The sequence below is a fragment of the Protopterus annectens genome, chromosome 16.part0 (assembly GCF_019279795.1).
Source record: "Protopterus annectens isolate FY-2018-M chromosome 16.part0, PAN1.0, whole genome shotgun sequence".
NCBI lineage: Eukaryota > Metazoa > Chordata > Ceratodontiformes > Protopteridae > Protopterus > Protopterus annectens.
The window spans coordinates 621,718,432-621,742,355 of NC_056750.1; the positions used below are offsets into that span (position 1 = coordinate 621,718,432).

At 42.8% G+C, this 23,924-nt stretch overlaps 1 protein-coding gene across 1 annotated transcript in view; it reads right to left on the minus strand.

The window, feature by feature from the left end:
• Window positions 1–23,924, minus strand: part of GOLGA2 (golgin A2) — a 1,989,954-nt gene that overhangs the window by 1,431,944 nt on the left and 534,086 nt on the right. Inside the window, exon 11 of the mRNA XM_044058153.1 lies at window positions 7,173–7,266. Within this exon, the coding sequence (XP_043914088.1) occupies window positions 7,173–7,266 (94 nt within the window). The remainder of the gene's footprint in view (window positions 1–7,172; window positions 7,267–23,924) is intronic.

A 23,924-nucleotide genomic window follows, 5' to 3' on the forward strand; every position in this document is an offset into this window, starting at 1 on the left:
AAAGGTAACAGAATAGGAAGATAAGATTTAGTGCAGGTTACAGATTGCCTATACTCTAATATCAATCCTTGAAATGGAAGGCAAAGATAAAGAAATAGGGAGACCTAAATGGAAGACCAGCACTGGCAGAGTTTTTAATAAAACGTAGAACAGAAGCTACTGAAAAAAGGAATAATTAGTACAGCATACAAAATATTGCATGATAACTATAAGAATCAGTGAGAAGTTAGAAAGGATTGGGAAGAGAGATTGGGCAAGCAATTCACAAAGATACAATGGGGAGAGATATATCTGGCTCCCAAACATCAACAAAATCTAGAAGATTTAGGATTTTGCTTGGAAATGTTTACATAGATACTGTTATACCCCAAGTAGACTCCACAGAGTGTTTCCTTAAGTAGACAGCAAAGGATGGAGGTGCGATGGGGAAGAAAGAGGTAATTAGGAACACATATTCTGGGAGTGCAATGAGATGACAGATGTTAAAGATTCCCTGCAGACTACTCTGTCAAAGATGCTGGCACAGCAAATTGGTATAACTAGGGAAATTATTTTTCTTAGCTATGTTACTGAATCGGAATTGCCTAGACATAGTAAGGGCTTGCAGAGTCTAATTATGGTGGTTGCCAAAAAAGCAATTACTAGAAAACAGAAACTAAAGTCTAAATTACTGTACTAGAATCCGTGTCTAAATTAACAGCAGTGAACACAGTAACAGAGATAAAACTAGAACTGGTATCGTTAGAAAAGGATAGTAGCAAATTACATAGGAAAAAATGGGAACTGTGGGAACAATACATACAGAGGAACAATGAGGTTTAAAAGAAGGCATGATCTGAATGAGTTCTGTAGTATATGACTAACAATGACTAGGTAGATTATAAGTGATGTACAAGGTCTGCAACTAAAATATTGTCAATACTGTCTGTGATGTAAAATACTTGCAGCTAAGACTATGTCAATATAGTTTGTTTTCACTTATATAAATGTATGACTGCCTAAGTCACAAGTGACAATTTAATAAAGATTTTTATTGTTATAAAAGATACATTACTGAAAATATATAAAGGCCTAAACATGTCCTACATGAACCAATACAAAGCCTTGTCACTATACTTGGTATCTTACAGACTGCTAAGAGGTGACCTGTGACTGGTATACAAGGCATCCTCTGACCAAATACTGATGAATTTACTGCACATCAACCAGTCAAATGGCATCAAAAATACTTAGCCCCTATGGATCCAAACCTGTTCTGCTAAATCAAGAGAACAGTTTGGAAGACATCCCCCCATCCACATAAAACAAAGTTCATCCCTATCCATGTTCAGCAGCAAATTGGATCTATTGATGGGAAACAGAAAATTTACCCAAGGCTGCCCCCTGTACTACTAGTGGACAGAGGTAGCTCCTAAATGCTTTATCCCATGCATGGATCCCTCAAATTATATATGGTATGATCCCAGTTATTCTCATAAAATTATCAACCATGGGATGTGCAAGGCCAGTCTAACACCAAATGGGATAGATTAATTCAAGCACCTTAAAGAAACAGGTTAATCTGAACACAAAACACAAAAAAAGGAAAACTGGCTAGGCTTAACATGTCCTGCAAGGGCAGATAGCTTAGTATGCACCTATGAACCTATAAAAGTCTGACCTGTCATTTGGGTACTCAAACACTGCATCTACAGATGTACATGCAGGAACCTATGTACCTTGGTTAAAAACACCTTCAAAAGTTCTGAAATTATGAGAAATCCTTTATCATGGATACTGATAATGTGCATTTCAACGCATATGTTCTTAAGAAAGGAGAATTCATTCATTAATGGACCCATTAAAAAATTCTTCCCATACTACTGACAGTTTCATTAAGTATAACATTCTTAGGTAAAGAACCACTGACTTGTCAAGAAGTGTCATCATGGTCAGAGCCAACATACACTGGGAAAGTATCTGGGCCATAAAAAATCTGATTCTCTCTTTCTGATGACAACGGAGATGGATTCTTTTTATGGTTTATGCACCACCATCTTTGAAATTAGCAGCAAAGGCTGTGTGGTCTAAACATTAATTAGGACATGTTTTAGAAATGGCATTCAACAAATGTAGGTTCCAGTTGCTCTACATATGATTCAGAAGTCACATTACAACTGTCCAACCAAGAATTTTGAATTGAAGGAATGCAGAGACAGCAGGAACACTAGTGTTAGGCTGAAACATGTTGAAAGCCTCCAGTGCCGATGTCCTCATCCATGGCTGTATTATGCTTGTGCTAGGTACCGACACTGATTTCTACTTTACGTTAAAGAGGACCTGATGATCTTCTAATCCCTTTCTTATTGCTGTCCAAATCAGATGACAGATCTGGTGAAGGTGCTATTTTTCCTTTTAGCTGACGATAAGTTGCCTGAAGTACTAGATTCCAGATTTAAAAAATGGATGTTTACTCTGCCAGGCAGCCATGCATTCTTATGCAAATCTCTTGCATGTAGAGTAAGATGGGGCGGCATCTGGGGACTGACATTCTAGAGATGAAAGTCCATTCCAAAGCAGGTAGGGTTTCAGAGTCTGGAGACTTGTAATTCTAATTAAATTAAAAAATAAACCACTGGATGCCGACTAATAGCAGGTCGCTAAGCAAAAGACAATGGGATGTCTGAAGATGACCTGCCTTTCCTTATCCACCCTTTGCCAGCATATACCACAGGCCATATCTCCTGACTAGCATCATACTGTGATGCAGCTGTAACCTCTGAAGAACAGCACAAACACTGCAGGGTTTGAATTCACATTAGGGACAGTTTGAATATAGGGGTCAGAATAAAGTTTTAGGGAGGGCTGGCTTAGGTCTTCACTTGAAATCACACGGTGTAGGGTTTTGTTCTGGTCACTGGTTATTGGCTAGACTTATAATGGTCTGCAGACTGATTGCCTAGTACTTACCTACAAACTAAACAACCCATCCTCTAAGCGACTACCCTCATGACTCTGCAGGATGACAGGTTCTCCATATCCTTGTGCACTCTTACTAAATGCACTGAAATTAACTTCCTTAGCTTCTTTGTTTTTAAACTGTTTTAATGTATTTATTTTATTTTGTTTTATTTAATTTTATTTATTAGTACTTTAAGATCCCCTACTGAGAGAAAATTCCTGTTGAAAAAGCTAAAAGGGCAGGCATCCACTAGTTTAAAGTGAGCAGCTTCTGGGGTTCCAGAAAGGCCTTTAAACTTTTAGCCCTAACTCAAGGATTTTTTTTCTTAAAATAATTATACTCTTCACAAGCAAGACAGGGTGAAACTGCCTCAGAGAACAGGCCCTTAAGTGGGAATGCTTTAGTGGGATTTATCAACCAAAATGCACTTGCTGATTCCAGGGATGCCATTCACCTCTGACAATCACAAGGAGACACACAAAAGAAGCAACAAAGCTCAAACCCAGTAATAAAACAGCCAACAACATACAAATGCAAAAAGAAAAAAAAACTTCCAAAAAAAGTGCATTTATCATTCTGGAATTTGTCTAATTGAGACCAATGGACCAACTACTGAATAGTGACATAGTAGCAAACAGAAATGAAGACTGCAGTGGCTTGCTTTGCATCCTACTACTGTTGCTGTTGACTGGAGAACAACCTGCCTGGGACATTCAAAGCTCTGAAATCAGACATGACAGAAGGGAATATGTCTGCAGCTAATTCACATCTGTTATAAATAACAGCAAGGCAGTGGTCTGTATGATCAAAACAGATTAACCTTAGATTTTAGTTTTTCATCTTGTACTTTGTTACCAACCAACCCTATCAACATAGTTTCCTTACTGGGTTTGAAGGTCACATACAAAGGTTTCTCCAACATTCAGAAAGTGCAGAACTATCTACCCTATACTGTGTGTTCCTATGTCACAGAATGCAGGCCAATCTAGGTGTTTACACTTTAAAATTTAACAATTATAGGTTTATAGGTGTTTACTAGGATAATGACCACAAGGGTCTTTTTAAGCCTAGCCATGTATCCCAAATCTCTGACAAGTTCTGATACCCTTGACAAGTGGGAGATAAACCATTTACAGTTACCTGCTTCCATTAGAGACATAGGTGCCAAACCACGGATGAAATTCCAGTTTCCCATCCAATTGTCCAAGTTGCACTTGAATTGGGTTAGGGAGGAACTCTGTTTCACATGGATGGGGAGCCTGATCCACAGACTGGGTAGTCTCTGGGACACACACCCATCTCTACAGAAGGTCCTACTTGCATCACAAGCAAGGTTTAAGTCTTTAGAATGGGTTACTCTGCTGCTGCTTGTTTTGTGGATATGCAGGAGGTCCATCAGAGTGGGGTCTGACAATGCCCTGTATGGCAGGCATAGACCACCCCTCAAAAGCCTGTAGGAGACAGAATACAAGGATAGGGCCTTCAAGCAGTCTGCATAGGGCATTTTACTTACTCCCTGTACTCTTAGTGAGGAACCTCTGTGGATGTTCCAACTGTTGGATATGCTTGGTTAGGTACATACCAAAGGGGACATTGTACTCAATGACAGGTCTGACAAATGCCGAATACAGTGGAACAATAACTTCCTTGGACTAAGATGCCATACCCTTGTTTATACATTGTGCAACATAGAATGATTTCCTCTCCACTGTAAGCACATGATGATCAAAGGCTAGATTACTATCTGTGTGTGTCCCTAAGTCCCTGACTACTGGGTCAACCCTAAGGGGTGTGTTGCCAATATGACAGTTACCAGGGATGGATGACTTCCCAAAGGATATTATCATACATTTCTTGGCATTTAGTTTTAGTCCATGACTCTGACACCAGTTGTTTGCCTGTGTCAGCCCCTCCTGGAGAACATGTGAGTCAGTGTGAGATTCAATGACAGCTCCTAATTTGCAGCATCTGCAAATTTAGTCAACCAGAAACCAATGACATTGGCCTTGGCTTCTGAGAAGTAAATGCCAAAAAGGAGCGGTCCAAGGACTGATCCCGGAGGGACTCCACTTGTGACTGGCCTCATTGTAGAGATGGACTCCCCAAGTCTAACTTTCTGGGTCCTGTCTTTGAACCAGTTGGCTATCCACAGGGTGACATATGGGTTTGTACCGGAACCTCCTGAGTTTGTCAACAATGCCCGAGTGGGGTATTGTGTCAAATTGTCAAATACCTTGGCCAGGTCAAGGTAGGTAGTGTGAACGACTTTGCCCTCATCCATTGCTTTGGTGACCTTCCCAAAACAAGCTTGTTTTTGGCATGCATGGTGCATGCAACTCAGACACCACTTTTTGTAATCAAATCATGAAGCTAGCAAAATGACACAGATTTGGGTGCAGAAGTACTTGACAAATATGCTAAGTATGAGCACAAAAACATGGGGGGGTAAAGTCATAGTAATAGTCTGCTAAAGGCAATACATAAGGAAATGTTTATTCATTAGATAGCACTTTTAGCAGATGTTCCTTTCTGTGATTTGGCATTTGTTAAAATGACTCATTTCTATGTTTTTTTTTTTTTTTGTGGAAAATACAATGCAATAAAAAAAAGAACATCACAAGGACATTAAAGGTTCTTAGTCAAGTACTAGGCTAGCTGCCCTTAAAGGTCATTTTAAGCTTAGCAAACTTCCCTTTTTGGTGCCTGGAATTAACCTATCCCATTTAGTGTCAAGACTGGCCTTACCCATTCCATGGTTGATAATTATATTACCCTTGGTGAGAATAACTGGGATCATACCATAAACAATCTGAGGGGAGCTATGAGTGGGACATGGCATTTAAGAGCTGCCTCTGTCCATTAGCAGTACAGATGGCAGTCCTGAAGTAAATTACCCATTCACAGATCCAAACTGCTCTTGAAAATAGATGGGGATGAGCTTTGTTTTATGTGGATGGGGAGTGTGTTCCAGAGTAGCGGTATCCTCTGCGAGCTATAGCTGCCCCTACCAAACTATTATGCTGATATTGCAAAAGAGGTACAGATCCCCAGACTTAGTATATTTTGTGATGCCATCTGAATTGCTGCTGTGCAGCAAGTCTATCAGTACTGGGTTGCAGGATGCCTTTTACGGCAAACATAAGAAACCTGTAAACAGTCTGTAAGACACCAAGTACAGTGACAGGCCTTTAAGTCAGTCCATGTAGGACATATTGTTAAGGCCTTGTATTCTTTTAGTATTGCATTTCTGACGGGCATAAATTAAAAATGTAATTACTTTGCCACAGGATAGATGCTGACATGAGAAAGCTTCTGCCCATAAAAACAAGTCATCACATCACATACTTTATTATAGTTGCACACCGGGAAAGCTGAGAAACTGAAAGCGAGTGGTACTGAATTTTGAAAGTTCTGTTTTCACCACAACAGGAATTGCATTACTCCAAATTCCAGATGAAAATGAAAAAGCTGCATTACATCCACTGACTCTTACTTGATATTTTTATATTATATTAGACCACTGTCACCTTATTCAAAGCTTCAGTTCTCAAGATGCAATATTCCATTTCTAGCCTAAATTCATGTGTTTGAAGAGCTGTTATCTCTAGTTTTAAGAATACACCACTGAATTTCATATTATAAAACAAATGCAGTACAGGGTATCATGTGACCCATGTGTACAAGTGTGACAAAAAATGCAGAACTATCTGAATGTTATGGATATTTATATTATAATGATCCACTTAATTATTTCTATGGTGTAATACTAAGTAGCATAACACAATGGCACAACAGAGAAAGGCTTAGTGCAACAACACTATTTACTCTAAAGACAAGGGAATAACAGCTATAAAACCAACCAATGCACCTTTTTTCATATCACATTGCAACAAAGTTGAAAGGGTTGTTCCACCAGTCTTGAATGTACATTAAGACCTCTGTACAAGGCTGGTAAGGATCACCACAAGAGGAGGAAAAATGAATCAATATAGTTACAAAATATTTACTTTCTCAGTCTATTTGGTTAAAAAAGTTCTATACAAAAAGAGGAAAATTTCTTCAAAACATTACATTAACTGCAGGTGTGAACTACACCTAATTAGAATTTTAGTTTGCTCTTTTAATAAAAACAAAACTCTTTTGATATAACACTGTACCACTCAGTAAAAGCACGGAGATTCTCAAGTCACTAAAGGCATGCATCCAGAGTTCACAAGAACATGCACTTTACCTGTTTTCTGGCGAACAACTTGCTGTATATGGGAGAGTGCAGTCTGTAGTTCAGACTTTTCTGAAACTAGGATTCCAATAGTCTGGATATGCACCTTTAAATAAGATCAAAAGAGAAACCTTTGTAAACATGAAGGCTGAGACTTGAGCATTACCAGTTTCACTAAAATGAAGGAAAACACTGGAAGGAAATCCCTTTCAAGTAGCATTCCTTTAAACTACTGCAGCCCCCAACAAAACTTTTAATAAACAAGAATGAGGCTAATATCTGAATTGTGAAGCAAGCACCCTTTTAATTCAGCAAATATGCGGTGTGGAGAAGAACCTTTCCCTATACCCTTTAACACATATTACTTCTATGTGATAATGATTTTAAAGTCTACCACCATCTTTATTAAATTAGTACAAACATTAATCCCATGAATTCAAAACTCATACTGAGCACCAGACCATAAACACAGACCTAAAAATAGACAACAAATTAGCAGTCTGTACAAAAACACCAACCAGATTAACAAAGATTTCAGAACTAAAACAATAGCGCTACATTTTTTTCAACATTAAACCACAAGGCGCTCAGTTTCAGCAAATCAACAAGTTTTATATACTATGTGCTAGCTACAGCTTTAAGAACTTTGAAAAAACAGTATAATCACTTGGAACTTGAAACCACAAAACAAAAGCAGCTCTCCAAATGATGCAGGATACGGACACTTGTTTAGCGCTTTCATCCACTTTACGTGAACTTACTCAGAAACCATTCAGATGTTTGAAACGTAGGATCTACGAACATCAGATGCCAATTAAAAAGAAGGATTTATCTAATTCTCTAGCTAGACATGCTGTTAATTGTAATGATTTCAAGAAATTTCAGTTTTTTGTCTTGGATAAGGTAGACAACATATGTTTTGGTGGGGATTATAACAACAAATTAGAATGCAAAGAGGCTTTTTGGCAAATCTACCTTGGTTCATGTTTGGGTGAACCTTCCATCTACCAGTCCCTTAGTTGAGATTTTATGAAAGCCAGCCTGGCTGTTGTCGAATGTCCCGGGATCTCCCTTAGATGACAGTCTCTGAGTCTCATCTCCTCCACGAGCGTCTAGATTCCTTCTACATGGAGTGCTGTTTTATAGCCCTCCTCCAGCATCTCCTATTTATGTGGATTCTTATTTTTGAAGGAGAAGCATATCCGTGGGCCGGTTTGGACGGATTTTTATGTCAGGCACATGTCATTCTAGTAGGCCGGGTGGGACCCATCTTTTGATCTGGAGCTTCATCCCAGCAATGTATATGCAATTTTGGGTATGTTTTATTCCTTTTGGATCCTTTCTCTGGGGGTGAATTCTGAATATGCAGATTGAGATGTGATCCGGCTTAATATTTACTCATTTTACTGAGTCATTGGGTTTACCAGTGACTTTTGGATTCTCTCATGTCATAGATTGACATGTGACACCATCAGGGATCTGGTCAGTGACTAGTCAAGGAACTTTGGAACAACAGTACTAATACAATGGGAAAGAATCATCTCTAATGGTGAATCCCTGGTCACCTGTCTTTTGGTAACCACTTTAGGTCTTTGAGTGTCAGATAGCAATGTGAGTGTCAAGCTGGTCCCATTGTACCTTATGTGTAAGGGTTTTTGGCCAATTTTGAGGCCAGAGGGTGGCTTGCCACTTTTGGTAGCTAAGCGTCAGTATGGCTTTCCGGGTTCTTTGTGCTATACATTTTTGGGCCAGGCCCTAGCGCCAGGTTTCTATGCAGTCGCCATCCAATTACCTCCTATGTCTGCCTTGGCTTGCCTGTTGGCCACTTTCCTGGGCCCCGCCCAGTTTGCTCTGAGACTCCCCTTTTTGTCAATAGTGAGCGCCAGCTCTGGCACCCTCTTACCAGAAGTAGACACCCCTAACCGAAGCCAGTCCAGCCTCTGATGTGGGTTTTACAACCCGGCTTGGTAAGTTTTCTGTTAACAACAAGTTTAACCCTGTTAGTTCTGTGGGTGGGTTGTCTGAACCGGCTTGCAGTTATGGGTTTAGGTTTGCTGTAAACCCTGTGGGGATAAACGAAGACGGCTTGTGTCCATCAAGGCCCTTTTCTCATGTTAGGCTGCTGGGACTTTGCAACACAAAGCTGGCCTGGGTCCTGTTATCAGAAAAAAGCCAAGGTCCAAAGTGGACATCTTCCCGCCTTGAAGGTTCCAAGCCTTTATGGACTAATGTAAGCGTTCGACTTATGGGGATGTTTATGAGCTTCCCTTTGATCAGCTGTAGTGTTGCAGACTAGATCTGAGTGTGACGGGGCTTGGGATGAGTTCCTCTGGGAGCCTGCAGAGCTTACAGGAGTGACTTATGTGCGGTAATGCGCCACATCCGGGGCGCAGGCCCTGTAACTTTGGAGTTACACCTGCGGTCTGTGAGACGTTTTTTTTGTGCAGGTCGTAGCACGCAGAGATATTCATCCTCGGCTGGATGCGAGTGTTTTAGGGATAGAGTAGTCAGCTTTTACCTGCGATTTGAGAGGGGTGGGATTGATGCTGTCTTTTGTAGTTATCTAGCAGGTTTCACTGAGAGGGGGTATGTTTGGGAGGATTATGGTACATTTGAGGCAGTTATGGGTCTGGTTCAGTGATTAGCAGTTTGAAGTCCTCTGAACTGTCCTGGATTTATGTGGCACCCAGGATTTAGTTATAAAATTGGAAGTAGTTGATTTTACTAAAATGTTTCCAGTTTGACTTTTCTTGATCAAATTTACTTCTATGATTTTCCTTGTACTATTTTTTTTTGAATCCTTCAGTGGTGACTTCCTTATTGGTGGCTTGTCATCATGTATTAATTTTCTAATCTTATTTGTATTTGTTAAATTGGCTGGGGTCTTTTATGGTTTTGCCTTTCCCTTAATTGCTTTGTCCTATTTGGGGCAGCAGTTGTGGGGCTGGTCCTCCAGGCTTTGGTTTCACTTCCTTTGTTTTGCTTTGGGCTAGCTGATTTGTCATGGCCCTTGGTGAGTTTCTGGCTACTTCTACCATTTTTATCTTGATTTTCTACAAGTTGTGGGTAGAGAGGTTCTTGTTTGTGGTCTTTGACACTAGTATGATTTCTTTGTGGTGTGGAGTGTTTGCTTTTCCATTGTGGATAGTTTCTGATTTGGATGGTGTTTGTGGGATCGTGGATCTTTAGGAGATGATCAATGAGATTTGACTGACTTTTCCTCTCGTGTGAGTTGACTATCTCCATGTTTTGTTGGGCTAGATGTAACCCAGGAGTTTTCTCACTAGAAAGTTAGGTGTGAATGCCTGTCCCAGTTAGGTTTTGAGTATACACTCCACCCAAATATGGGGTGAGGGGATACATTTATACCCTCATTTGGTTGAGGAAGGAAGGCTGTGTGCATTGCAATAGTTTGAGAGGGTGGCTCAATCCTTAGTTTTGTGTGGGGCAGTTCCCAGGTGTGGGCACAGCACCTGATTCTGGGTGGGCTTCGTGCTTTATTACCAACCCAAGTTTTATATCCTTTACCCGACCTGGACCCCCTTTGTGGATATGTCCGGTTTTGGTTTCTGGATTTATGAACCGAGGGGCCTCCCTAGCAGTTTCACCTTCCTTCAGTTATGTGGAAACCAGGTTTCAGTTACATTTCAATCGTGCTTCTTCATCAGGTGAAGGGCCTTTTTTGAGCAGTTTTTTGATTGCTAGTTTGTTGCTCTGTCATCCATTTTTTGTACCTCGAGGCATTGCCTTTTTTTGTTTCCCAGGGCCGTAAGGCAGCAGCGGGGCCTCAGTTCTCCTTGGAATTTGTTTCTAGGTGGGGTTTGAATCCCAGGAGCCTGGATCAGGCACTACAGGTGGTAGGTGCCTTAGTCAATATCAATCTGCCAGACAGACACTGATACTTTGTCCCTTGGACACCAGGCGCCAAGGTCATTAGCTCATTCTTACATCTCTACATCACTCTGGGATCATCTTTTCAGAGCTACACATTGCCCTGTGCAATAGGGTCATGTCTGCCTGGGCAGGCATCAGAGAGCCCTGAGCTACATCTTTCTTGTCATCCACTCTGGCACCTGCCTGGGCTACATAATCGAAGCATGGAATGGTCTCTCCACTCATGGTGGAGGATAGGGGTGACCCTGGGACCTCTTGTGTTACCAGCATGGACTTGTTACTGTGTCCTGTTGTACTGTGACCCTGTCCGAGTGTGTGCTGTGTGTTCTGAGCATGGACGACAGTGCCTGTCCAGGTGGTTGTTGCTATTGGTGAGTGGTGCTTGTGTTGTATTTTTGTCATGGGCTTGGCACATGCTGTTGTTCTTTTTTGTTGTGCTGCTTTTGTGTCTTGTGTGTTGGTTGGCAGCCTCTTGGTGGCTGTGGTGTTTGCTTGCCCTGCTGTTATCTGTTGTTTTTTACCATTTTTTCTTTGTGTGTATATGTGTTTGTGGTGTGTTGGTGTTGTTGGAGGTCCCTTCTGTGTGATGTCTGGCTGTTGGTGTGTGGTGTGTGTCCTTGCCTGTCTGGTCTTGCCAGTCCTGAGCCTTGAGCTGTCATTTCCCCTTTGGCCCTTGGTTGGCATTGGTCGCCTCATTTGTGGGTATTATGTTAGTTGAGAGAGGTGGAGGTGGTTATTACATTGCCTGAGGATTATTTATTTATTTTATTTTATTTTATTATTTTTTTATTTTTATTTTTGTTGCGTACATGGGCATTTCTCATATAATGCTGAATTTCAGAGCTACAAAGAAAAACAAAACTCCGGGAAAAGTACACAAAATTAAAATATTACAAATTACAAAAGTAACAAAATAGAAACATCATAACAAATACATTCAGGCAGATAGATTCAGGAAAAGCGCGAGAAAATACGTATGTTTAATTTTTAATAGAAATTTATATTTAGATTACCGTACTGAAATTAGTACTGTAAAAAGAAGAGAGACCGATATAAGAAGAAATGAGAGAGAAGGAGTTGTAAAGAATGAAAAAAGCTCTAGTCTGAGTTAGCACAGTGTACTTTTGATTTAGGTAGTACAGTTTAATTTTTTTTTGTTTTTGAATTGAGGCAGAGAAGGTAGTCAATTATGTCTCAAAGAAGAAGAGATTAACATTTTGTGTTAGTGTAGGTGAAAAGAGAACAACCTGCTGTGTTGTTTTTTTTTTTTGTTGTTTAAGTTTACTAGAGGAGGAGGAAGCTGGCGAGTTCAGATAATTGGATTAGGAGGAGAGATGAGAGGGGAGACAGTTGTGTGTAGGTGTAATATGTTGTGAGTAGGAGTGAGTTGAGGATTTTTAGTTGGTTTTGAAAGCCGAGCCAGCCAAGTTGATTTTTGATTTATATGGGTGGTGAGTCCTGGTTGTTAGGTTAGTAGCGAAACGTATGTTATTATAGCAAGTTTCCAAGTGTGTTAAGATTTTTTTTCTTGAGGTTGGTATAATGGGAGAAGAAGCATAGAGAGTATGATTCCCAAATTCACCAGCTGGACGGAGAGAAGATTGCCGATCAAGCACCAGGTTTGAATGAAACTATTAATCTAAAATGTTTTTTAATGTATAAATAAGTACAGGATACATTTATCAAGTTTTTTATTGTTTATTTATTTAGTGGATTTAATTTTTCCTTTGATATGATGTCATTTCTTGTCATATGATTAACAGTTTTATAAGGGGAAGACTAGCTACAGCTTTGTTAAATGAGTTCTCTCACCACAGGCACACATTCTGACTGCTCTAAGGCTGTCATCAGATATTCTTTATAATAATAAAAAAAAAGTAAAGACAATTAGCAAACAAACTTTACATGCATCACCCAGTTGTCAGCACAACACTATGTCTCAGGAAGTAATAATAAATGCGCTCTTCCACCACCCAAGGCCAACTTGAGCTTTCCTTACCTAGACTTCATTAATTTGGTTCCCTAAATCTTTCCTCTAAAAATCTTACTCTAGCTGCACAGAGTTGCCAGTTCAAACAGTACATCAGGCACCTGTAGGAGTTGGTGGTACAGGATATGAGTGGCTGTCTTTTTTGGCTCACTCATCCTAAGGGAAATGATGTGATACTAGCTCATCACATGGGTGATGCTCATTAGGAGCACCAGAAGCTGTACCCTGTAGGGTCTGAGCCAAGTGAGACCACTCTGCAGAGTGAAAGTGCACAGTACACCAAGGAGAATTCAGAGTGCTTCCTTCTTTTGCAAATATATTTACAATTTCAAATACTGGCAGGACATCATCTTTGTTGATAGGCAGTAGTTAACAGTAAACATTAACCACAACAGTGATCTAATCATTTATTACTGAGATTTTACATCATTACGACAATGAGGGCAGGAGGATTATGAATGAAAGTTGTAATGCTTTACTGTGGCAATTATGTTTTACTTTCTTTGTGATAATTTATCAAGAGTTTTTTTCTTTTTTTCTCAAAAGGTGGACAAGTTTGTGCATAAAACCAAAAAGAAGTTCTATGATTAAAACAGGCACTATGTCTTTCACATTCTTTAGACTCTAACATCAGACATTTGCACAAGTAGTAGCTAGTTTTTTTTTTTTTTAAAGTCAAGCTATATGTATGATAAAGGGCAGACGCGTCATATCTGAAACAACCACTGACAGTAGCTTATTCTGGTGGCAAAAAATATGTGCATGACAGCAAAAATACAAAATATGTTATGCATGACAGCAAAAATACAAAATATGTTATTTGTGGCTACACACGTCCATAAATTTTCACTTTCATGACCAAATATCACAGGTGTATAGAAAACAAGCCTATTTTTGTGGGGTAGGGATAAGAGACGGTATGTGAAAACGTAGGGCAACTACATGATCAGTGCCGAATGAAGGGTAACATGTACCTGTGAAATGTATTACAGGAGACATTATGTCTTCACTTTTTTCACTAAAATATTGGAAGTCTGCACAGAATAAGTATTTTTCTTTCAGGAGAAGCAATGTATGAACGCAAAAGGCAGTTAAATGATAACTTGAATGACTACTGACAGGGCTTGCACGGGGAAGTGTATGTATCTGCAAGTAACAAGATGGAGAACATTACCTTGCCCATTGTAGCTATATCACTACCTCATAGTTAAGGTGCTACCCGGCTCTCACAAAAGGGCACATTACACAGGGACAGTACATATGCAGAACAAGCTGAAAAAAGAAGTTATGTGCTCACTATAACGTTCCATCTAAGTAGTTCTACTTCATTTGTCTTCAACCTGTGGGTACCGGACCCGTATCAGATCCGAGCCGGCAATTTCACTAGCATCTGCTCCGAGCTCCTCACCTTACCCATAATACACCACCACTACCTTCCAACCCCCAGATCGAGTTTGCTGCAACTTACACTGAGAAACAGACCTCAAAAAACACCTTACACACCTAAAACCAGCCAAAAAGGTTGTCCATATGGTAAGGCCAGGGGGAAGGAGGGAAGGACAGCTGAAGACAAATGAAGTAAAACTACTCAGATGGAACGTTATGGTGAGTACATAACTTCTTTATCTGAAGTAGTTTACTTCATTTGATTTTTAACCTGTGGGACAGAGACCCCAGCTACTAAATACCTGGGTGGCCCTCATGGAAGGATATTCCGGAGCACCGCAGAACCAAAAGATGCTCTCCTTCGAGAAATCAAATCCAATTTATAGTGAGAAATAAAGGTATGAGATGAGGACCAAGTAGTTGCAGAAAAAATATCATCTATTGAGACTCTCGACCAAAAGTCCGCAGAAGTAGCCATGGACCTAGTCGAGTGAGCTTTCACCTGACCCGGAGGAGACAAACCTTTATCCTTGTAGATCTGAAGGACACACAAGGAGATCCACCTAGCAATGGTAACGGAGATCGCTTTACCCAAAAAGGGTTTAGAAAAGGACACAAACAATTGATCAGATTTGCAAAAGGTTCTAGTCCTGTGTAAACAGAATCGTAACTGACTATGAACATCGAACAAGTGTAGCCTGTATTCCATTTGTTAGCAAAATTTGGGAAGAAAACAGCTAAATTGATGGTTTGATTGATGTTAACCTGTGATGCTACTTTTGGGAGAAAGGAAGGATTGGTGCGAAGGGAAACCCTGTCCTTATGGAAGATCACGTATGGAACTTTAACAGACAATGCTTGCAGTTCTGAAACCCTCTTAGCAGAGGTGACAGCCACTAGAAACGCTGTTTTCCAAGACAAAAACTTAAGACCTGTGCTTGCTGCAGGTTCAAATGGCAGAGCGACCAATGCTTGAAGAATCATAGTAAGGTCCCATGGAGGAATGGGATCTTTGAATGGAGGACGTAAGAGGATGGTACCTTTAATAAAAGCTTTACACAATCTGGAAGAGGCTAAAGAAGCAGAATTCTCCGTCCACATTAAAATGAGAAACAGCAGCTAATTGAACCTTGCTTGTTGAAAAATATTTGCCAGAAAATCCAGAATAGTTGAAACCGGAGATGTGAAGGGGTCTAAACTCCTTTGAGAAGCCCGAAAGGAAAAATCTTTCCATTTGCTACGATAAACCTTCCTGGTTAATGACTTATGAGCTGCCACCAGAATAGATCTGACTGAGGAAGATAATCCAGGAGTTCTAGCAATTAAGGGAACTGGAGCAGCCAAGCCGTGAGCTTCAAACTGTCCAGACAGAGATGAGGGACCCTAGAGGGGTGTGAAAGGAGATCCTGAATGGGATCCAAGGTGGAGCCAGAAGATGAGACTAAAGGAAGGGAAACCATACCTGGCGAGGCCAAAATGGGGGAATGAGGATCACTTCGCTCCCCGGTCGGCAAGCTTTCTGTGAAAACCTCGGGATAAGAGGTACAGAAGGATAAGCATACAGAAGACCAGGAGGCCAAGCATGGACTACAGCGTCTCTGAGGAATTCCCCTGACTGGTGTTTTCAGAGCGAAGAACTCGCTGCACATCGCATTGGAAGGAGAAGCGAAGAGATCGCAGCAAGGCCGACTCCACTCTATAAAGATCTGCTCCGCTACTGCAGGATGCAGACACCACTCATAAGGCATAAGAATAGTCCGACTTGGTCTGTCCACTAGAATGTTGGACCATCCCAGAATGTGCGCTGCTGTTAGAAAACGACTGGTAGAGATTGTCCATTATCAAACTCTCATAGCCTCGTGACAAAGGAGGTAAGATCTGGTCCTTCCAGTTTGTTGATATACCAGACCACTGACATGTTGTCTGATTGAATTGCAATGGTTCTCAGAGGTCAAAAGGCATGAATGGCCTGCAATGTCAAAAGGACCGCCCTCATCTCCAGGATGTTTACATGTAAACTGGTCTCGATAGGGGACCACAGGCCTTGGACTGTCCTTCCCGAACAATGCACCGCTCACCCAAGTTGTGAGGCATCAATGGTCACTGTGGTTTGGACAGGAGCTGGAACAAAAGGTCGTCCCTCCAGAATTTCCAGAGAATGCATCCACCAAAGAAGGAATGACCTGCAGATTCGGCTGAGGTGTACTGGATGCAACAACTGAAGATCCAACAGGGACTACTGCACCGCTAGAGTCCACTGTAGTATTCATATATGTAATAGAGCACATAGAAGAAGCATTATGGTCACCACCATAGAACCTAGGGCCCTCAAAACTGATTCTGCTGAGGGAAGGTGAGAACAGTGGATGAAGGCAACATGCATCCTTAGGTTTCAAACTCTCTCCGTGGTCAGGAAGATTTTTGTCTGTAGCGTGTCTATCCATGCCCCTATGTATTCTATCACCTGGATAGGATACATAAGAGATTTGGTTGCGTTGACTGTAATCCCCAAGTGGAGTGCAAGCTTTAGGAAATAATCTCTGGCCTGACAAAGTAGATGCTTGGTAGGAGCAGTAAGGAGCCAATAGTCCAGGTAAGGGTAGACCTGAATTCCTTGAAGCCTCAGGCGAGTCGCTACTACTGCCATCACTTTGGTGAACACTCTGGGGGCTGTGGTGAGATCAAAGGGTAGGGCTAGAAGCTGGCAATGATTGGCTCCTGGCCGGAAGTGGAGGAACCTCCTGGAGCATCTGTGCATCTTTATGAGATAGTAAGCATCTTGGAGGTCAAATAAGCACATCCAGTCGCTCTCTTGCAGATATGGCATGATGGACTGTAAGGTGACCATCCAGAATTTTTTTTTGGCAACTGACAGGTTCAGAGCAGCTAGGTCCAGAATGGGCCTTAAGTCCCCTGTATTCTTTGGCACCAAAAAGAACCTGGAATAGATGCCCGATCTGGACTGATCTGGGGGGACGGGTTTGATGGCTCGTTTCTCTAGTGGCTTGGAGATTTCTAGTGCTGTTGCCTCCCTTTGCATGGGTGATACGTCCAGGAGGTGTTTGTGAGGAACCACAAACAGGACCGAGTATCGTCTGGAAATTAACTGAAGTACCCAACAGTCTGATGATACTGACTCCCATGCCATCAAATGCAATGACAGGTGACCCCTGATTGCCTCTAGAGCAGAGCAGACGGGCAACCCCTCAGGGATGCTGTGCAGGCCTGTCTGAGAAAGGTTCTTGAGACCCAAAATTCCTCAGACCCCCTTTGCCTCTGGGCCGGCATCTACCCTGTCCCCTCTCTGCCTCTGGGGGAAGAAGAGCCCAGAGTCTCCCGGGAATACTGAGACTTCCGGAACTACATCTTCTTTTACCATTGCTGATTCCCGGAAAGGATCTTTGAGGGTTCGAGAAGTGGATTCAGACAGCAGACAGTGTCTTCCCGTCTTTCTTACTCTGGACCAAGGTGTCTCACACGAGCATACCAAAGAGGGTAGAACCGTCATAAGGTGCATTCGCAAAAGACGCCTTGAAGGGTTCTGTGAACTGACAATCTGAGCCAGGTGTTACTGCCTCATGGACACGCCAGACCCAGCTGCCCTAGCCGCTCCTTCAGTAGCATGTGAGAGGAGTTGCATGGACATGTTTGAGACCGCTGTCAAATTAGCCATCTTCGCAGAGAACGTGTCTCTGTCCTCCTGCGACATGGACTTTGGGAGAGACTTAACCAGGTCACACTGTAGTCTAGTAACGTGGGCCAGACAGTTCAGTGCCCTGATGGAAAAGGTCTCTGATGCATAAACCCGCTTTCCTAGGGGGTCCATCATCCTAGACTCACGGTCAGGGGGATGAACCGAGGAACTCTCCTGGGCTAGTTCCTTTTTGGTGGCTGCTGCTACCACCTTAGCATCTACAGGGGACCCTTTATTCCACACTGGTCCGTCTGTGGGGGGGGGGGGGGCTCAACATTTGTCTGGGCATTTGGGGATTGGTTCCACAGTGTCCGGCTCCTTCCAAGCCCGCAAGGTGACCAAGTCCACCAAGGGAACTGCGGGAGGGGACACCCAGGAAGTAGACGAGCCCATGCTGAAAACTTTCAGGAACACGGACTCATCAGAGGAAGGTTTTGAGGCGGACCAACCTCCCCACTGGCGTAAGATTTCCATGTCGTCTCTGAAGGAGACATCCTTAGGAGGTGATCTGAGGGAACCTTCCCCATCATCCAAATCCGTGTCCTCCATGAAGGACTCGGGGGAGTCCAAGTGCCTCCTCTTGCCACATATGCTTGCAAGGTAAGTCTCCGGTGGGGCTCGCAAGCCACTTGTTCCTCAGAGGGAACCACCTGGGGCTCCTCGAGCATGGGCTGTCCCTCAGGTAAAATGATGGAATTTACACACAAAGCAGAGGGAGTCAGGGCGAAGTCTGAAGATATAGTCAAGGGCCTCAATCCAGTGGAGAGAACCCTTTCTACCACGTCGAACGCCAAGGCAGAACGAGCCTCCTGGGCCACCAGTAAGGTAACCGCTATCCCAGGATCTGACACGAGAATTGGAGTCGGGCCCGAAGTGGACAGAACTCCGAGGGGAGTGGGGACTTGGCCCAACAATGGAGCTGATGGAAAGAGTTCCACTCCCTTGGATCTGACACCCAGGCTCCAGCTCAGAGAGCCACTCGGATCAGACATGCTCCAGGCAGCTGCCAACGTTGAGGAGACAGGTACCATTGGCTCCAACCCCCTGACTAAGGCCATCCTTAGATCCATGTACTCCAAAACTGGGGGTCGGATCGGAGAATGAGATATTGGTGTGAAGAAGGGAAGCGAGCCCCCCCCCCCTACAGAGGGAGAGGGGGCTGGCAAGACTCCCATCTGAATTTGTGTGTGAGAATGAACCTCCACATCATTTTATCTATGTCGACTAAAGAAAGACTGCAAGTGGACCGCGATGAAGCCACGGACTCCAACCTGGCAGGTAGAGAAACCAAGGCTCAAGATGGTGGTCGTGACACATCTGGCTCCGGGGAAATTCTGGGAGATCGGAGCTGAGGGAAGTCATGGTGCCTAGACTGACTCTTGGCGGGACTTCCTTACAGAGCTGAAAGGTCCAGGGACCTCTTTCTTTTCTCTGACCTGTGCTCCCTCTCCTTGTCTCTGCCTTTTCTGCACTCCACTTCCACAGGCTTAGTAATGGGAGGGTGAGTCCCAACCTAGGAGGGAGGAGAAGGAAAGGCAAGGGAAGAAGTAGAGGCAGTCACAGCAACCGCTGTGACTAAAGCAGAAGAGAAGACAGCAGCCTCCGTAGATGGTAGAAGGCCTTTCAAGGCTAACTTGGCCCGTCTATCCTTGAGGGCACACGGGTTAAAACCCATGCAGATAGCACAATCAGTGGTCAAAATGGACCGCACCCAAACACATCACGCAATAAGTGTGGCCATCAGCAGGTGACAATTTGTGGCCACTCTCAGTGCACCTCTTAAAGACTGGCTTAGGATCTGACATGTCCCAACACACAGACTTTGAGAGAAATTTTAAACAAGTTATAGAAACAATTTCTCTACAACACATCCACTCACCACAGACTCAAAGCACACAGAAGGCTGAGGGGGAGGGGAAGACAGCTATGCACTAAACTAACTACCTAAAACTAAACAAAAAGGCTAAAACTCAATGCACCAGCAATGGAAGGAAGAGCGGGAACTTACACTGACAAGACTACACACAAAAAACACTAATGCCAAAAAACCCAACTCACAACTCAGAGCTCAGAATCACGATGCTTATGGCTAGCCACAGCAAACGAAATCTGGGGGTTGGAAGGTAGTGGTGGTGTATTATGGGTAAGGGGAGAAGTTTGGAGCTCGGAGCAGATGCTAGTGAAATTGCCAGCTTGGATCTGATACCCACAGGTTGAAGATCAAATGAAGTAAACTACTTTAGTTCTACTGCTTCCTGTATTTCAGAAACACACTTAAAATACAATCTACAAATTGACTTTCACATTGTTACTACAGTGGTATAACTTCATAGCCTCCCTAATTCAAATATATTTAGATTCAGTTCAAAACAAAAGTGCATGTTTTTACTTTTTTGCATAGGAGGCATAAATGTGAGTCTAAGTCAAACATGGTTTGCTTTTCTAACACAAGTTAAGCCACCATTTCTTCATCCCTAAAAGTGTAAGGAACTGTAACCAGGTAAAGTACTCAAATTCAACATGCAGCTGTCCTACAACCTACACACATAATGCATTGTATCAATTAATACCCATACTTCTTGTCCAAAACCTTTAACAGGAAATGTAAAACTACTTCAGGAGTATAACCTTGTACTGAAAGCCTCCTTCAGTAGCCCTTTCAGACTAAGAGAAAGTGCCAGGCTGGTAAGCTGCATTATGCGCAGTTTACATTAGGAGTAAGGTAAGAATATACTTTGCTCAAATCTGTGTAACACGATTTATACCCAGACTGTGTCTTATTTCTGATGTAATGAAAAAGTACAGTTTTGTACCTACCATAAATGTAGATGTTCGAGTGCTAATACAGCTGCAGTCATAACAGATGGATTCTCCTGCCGTCAGGCGGGTCCTCGGTCAGCCGAATTCCAAAGTCTAGGTCCGGCGTCGGTTGTCGTCGCTTCTTCCCTGACGTCAGTGCGACAAGGGTATAAAAGAACCAGCCGATGCCATTTTCTTCAGTTTTTCTTGCCCCAGATGTCAGGTGCCCCCAGAAGGAAGGCAATACATAAATTTATGTAATAAAGCAATGCAATATAATCAAAATACAGTAGTTGCAAGCAAATACACCATAAATGAATACCCCAATCAGGTTGTATGAGGAGGTGTTAGCCAATAGGCCTGTCCCAAGAGGGGAAGGAGGGAGGGAAACCTGGACTGCAGCTGTATTAGCACTCGAACATCTACATTTATGGTAGGTACAAAACTGTACTATGTTCATCGTGCATACAGCTGCAGTCATAACAGATGGGTAGAATCCCAAAGCTAAGAATGGGGTGGTAGGCACTAGGTGGAACTAGGAGGAGCCAGGATGCCCTGCAAGACTGCAGTGGCAAAGCCTGCTCTAGTTCTGGAGTATAATGGTAGGTGGTAGTGCTTGGAGAAGGTATGCACAGAACTCCAAGTGGCTGCTTCCAAAATATCTTTGGTAGGAACTCCTCTGAGGAAAGCTGCAGAGGTAGCCGTGGCCCTTGTGGAGTGAGATCTGATGCCTGCAGGTACAGTTTTACCATGAAAAGAGAAAACAAAAGCGTATGCAGTGGGCTATCCATTTTGAGATTGTCTGTTTGGAAATTGGCTTCCCTTGAGCTCCTATAGCATAGGACACAAAGAGCTGTTCTGATTTTCTGAAGGGCTTTGTTCTGTCCAAATAATAACGCATCTGTCTGTGGATGTCCAAGGAATGTAGCAATCTCTCCCCTTTGTTTTGAGGATTAGGGTAAAAGGTAGGTAAGTGGATAGCCTGATTCAAAGCTACCCTGGATACCACATTTGGCATAAAGGACGGGTTGGTTCATAAGGAAACTCTGTCCTGATGGAAGATGATGAAAGGCTGCACAGCCATGAGGGCTTGTAGTTCCGATACCCTGCGAGCTGAGGTGATAGCCAGTAGGAAAGCTGTTTTCCAGGACAAATATTGCAAATCTGTTGGGGCAGCTGGCTCAAAAGGAGGCAAGGTCAGCTTTTCTAGAATGAAATTGAGGTCCCAAGCAGGTATTGGTTGTTTCCTTGGGGGTTTTATATTCTTAGCCCCTCTGAGGAACTGTCTTAAGAGTGGGTGAGAGAATAAAGGTGGATCAGTGTTGTATTCTGCAGAAATGGCTGAGGCATGGATTTTGATGGAGGAGAATGAAAGTCCACTGCTTAGCAGCTCAGCTAGATACTGTAATATTTGAGGTAAATTCAGTTTTCCAGGATTCTGGCCCTTTTTCTCATTCCAGGCACAAAACCGTTAACATTTTGCGGAGTAAGCTTTTCTAGTAGACGGCCTTCTGGCCTCCAAAATGACATCCTGCACCTCCTTGGAGAGTAGGGTCTGTTGTGATGTTAAGGAATCTTCCATGCGGCCAGATTGAGTGTTTTCAGCTGACTGTGAAGAGTTTTGAAGCTGTGCTGAGTCAGAAGAAGAGGCATTAGAGGTAGGGTCCATGGTGGGGAATGCGTCAGGCTCTTCAGGAGTGGGTACCAGTGCTGTCTTGTCCAGTCTGGAGCAATGAGAATCATCTTTGGTCTGTCTGCTCTGGTTTTTAATAGAACTTTGGGCAGCAGAGGAAGAGGTGGAAAGGCATAAATTGTCATTGTTGTCCAACTGAAAGAGAGAGCGTCCACTCGCCAGGCCTGTGGATGAAAAGTCCTTGAGCAGAATTTTGTCAATTGGTGATTTTTGTGGGAGGCAAAGAGATCTATGTCTGGCCTTCCTCATGCTTGAATTATCTCTGTAAAAACTTGAGGATGCAACTTCCATTCGTGTGGCTCTGTCATATTTCTGCTTAGGTTGTCTGCCAGCGTGTTTTCCTTGCCTGGCAAGTACTGTGCTTGAAGTTCGATTTGTAATTCCAGAGCCATGTTCCAAAGTGACATGGCCAGCCTGCATAGGGGGTATGAATGGGTTCCTCCCTGTTTATGTACCACATTACTGTGGTGTTGTCTGTCCTTATCAATAGCTGACCTGGATGCAGAAGGTCTTTGAAAGCTATAATAGCATTTATTACTGCTAGCATTTCCTTTTGATTGATGTGAAGGTGCTTTTCTTTTTGGGACCATTTGCCCTGAATGCACCGATCTGTCATGTACGCCCCTCAGGCGTAGTCCGAGGCGTCTGTTGTGATGACTTGATTTGCTTGAGGCTTGCAGAATGGGAGACCTGTGTTTCTTTGGCATGCTTGAGCCCACCACATAAATTCCTTTTGAAGACATGGAATTAGTGGCATTATTGTTTCCAAACTGTGGCTGTGTTGAGACCATAGGTTTTTCAGGTACCACTGAAGTTTCCTCATATACAGCTTTGCACATGGGATTAGTAGGATGCAAGATGCCATGAATCCCAGAGCCTGCAGGATTTTCCTTGCAGTCAGCCTGGTGAAATTTGCTAGTTTTCTGAAGTATTGAGTTAGTTGCCCCTGTTTCTCTGGCGTGAGGTAGGCCATCTGGGTGTTTGTGTCCAAGTTGGCACCCAGGAAAATTATTTTCTGAGAGGGTATTAGCCTTGATTTCTTTTTGTTGACTGTGTACCCCAGAGAATTCAACAGCATTATTACAAAAGCCAGATGTTTCAGAAGTATGTACTTGCTGTCCGCTTGGATCAGGCAGTCATCCAAATATGGGTATATTTGTATCCCTTGAAGTCTGCAGTAGGCAATTACTGATGCCAGGCATTTCGTGAATACTCTGGGCAGTAGATAAGCCAAAGGGCAATGCAGAGAATTGATAATGGGTTGAACCTGCAAGAAATCTGAGGTATCTTCTGCAATTTTGTCTGATT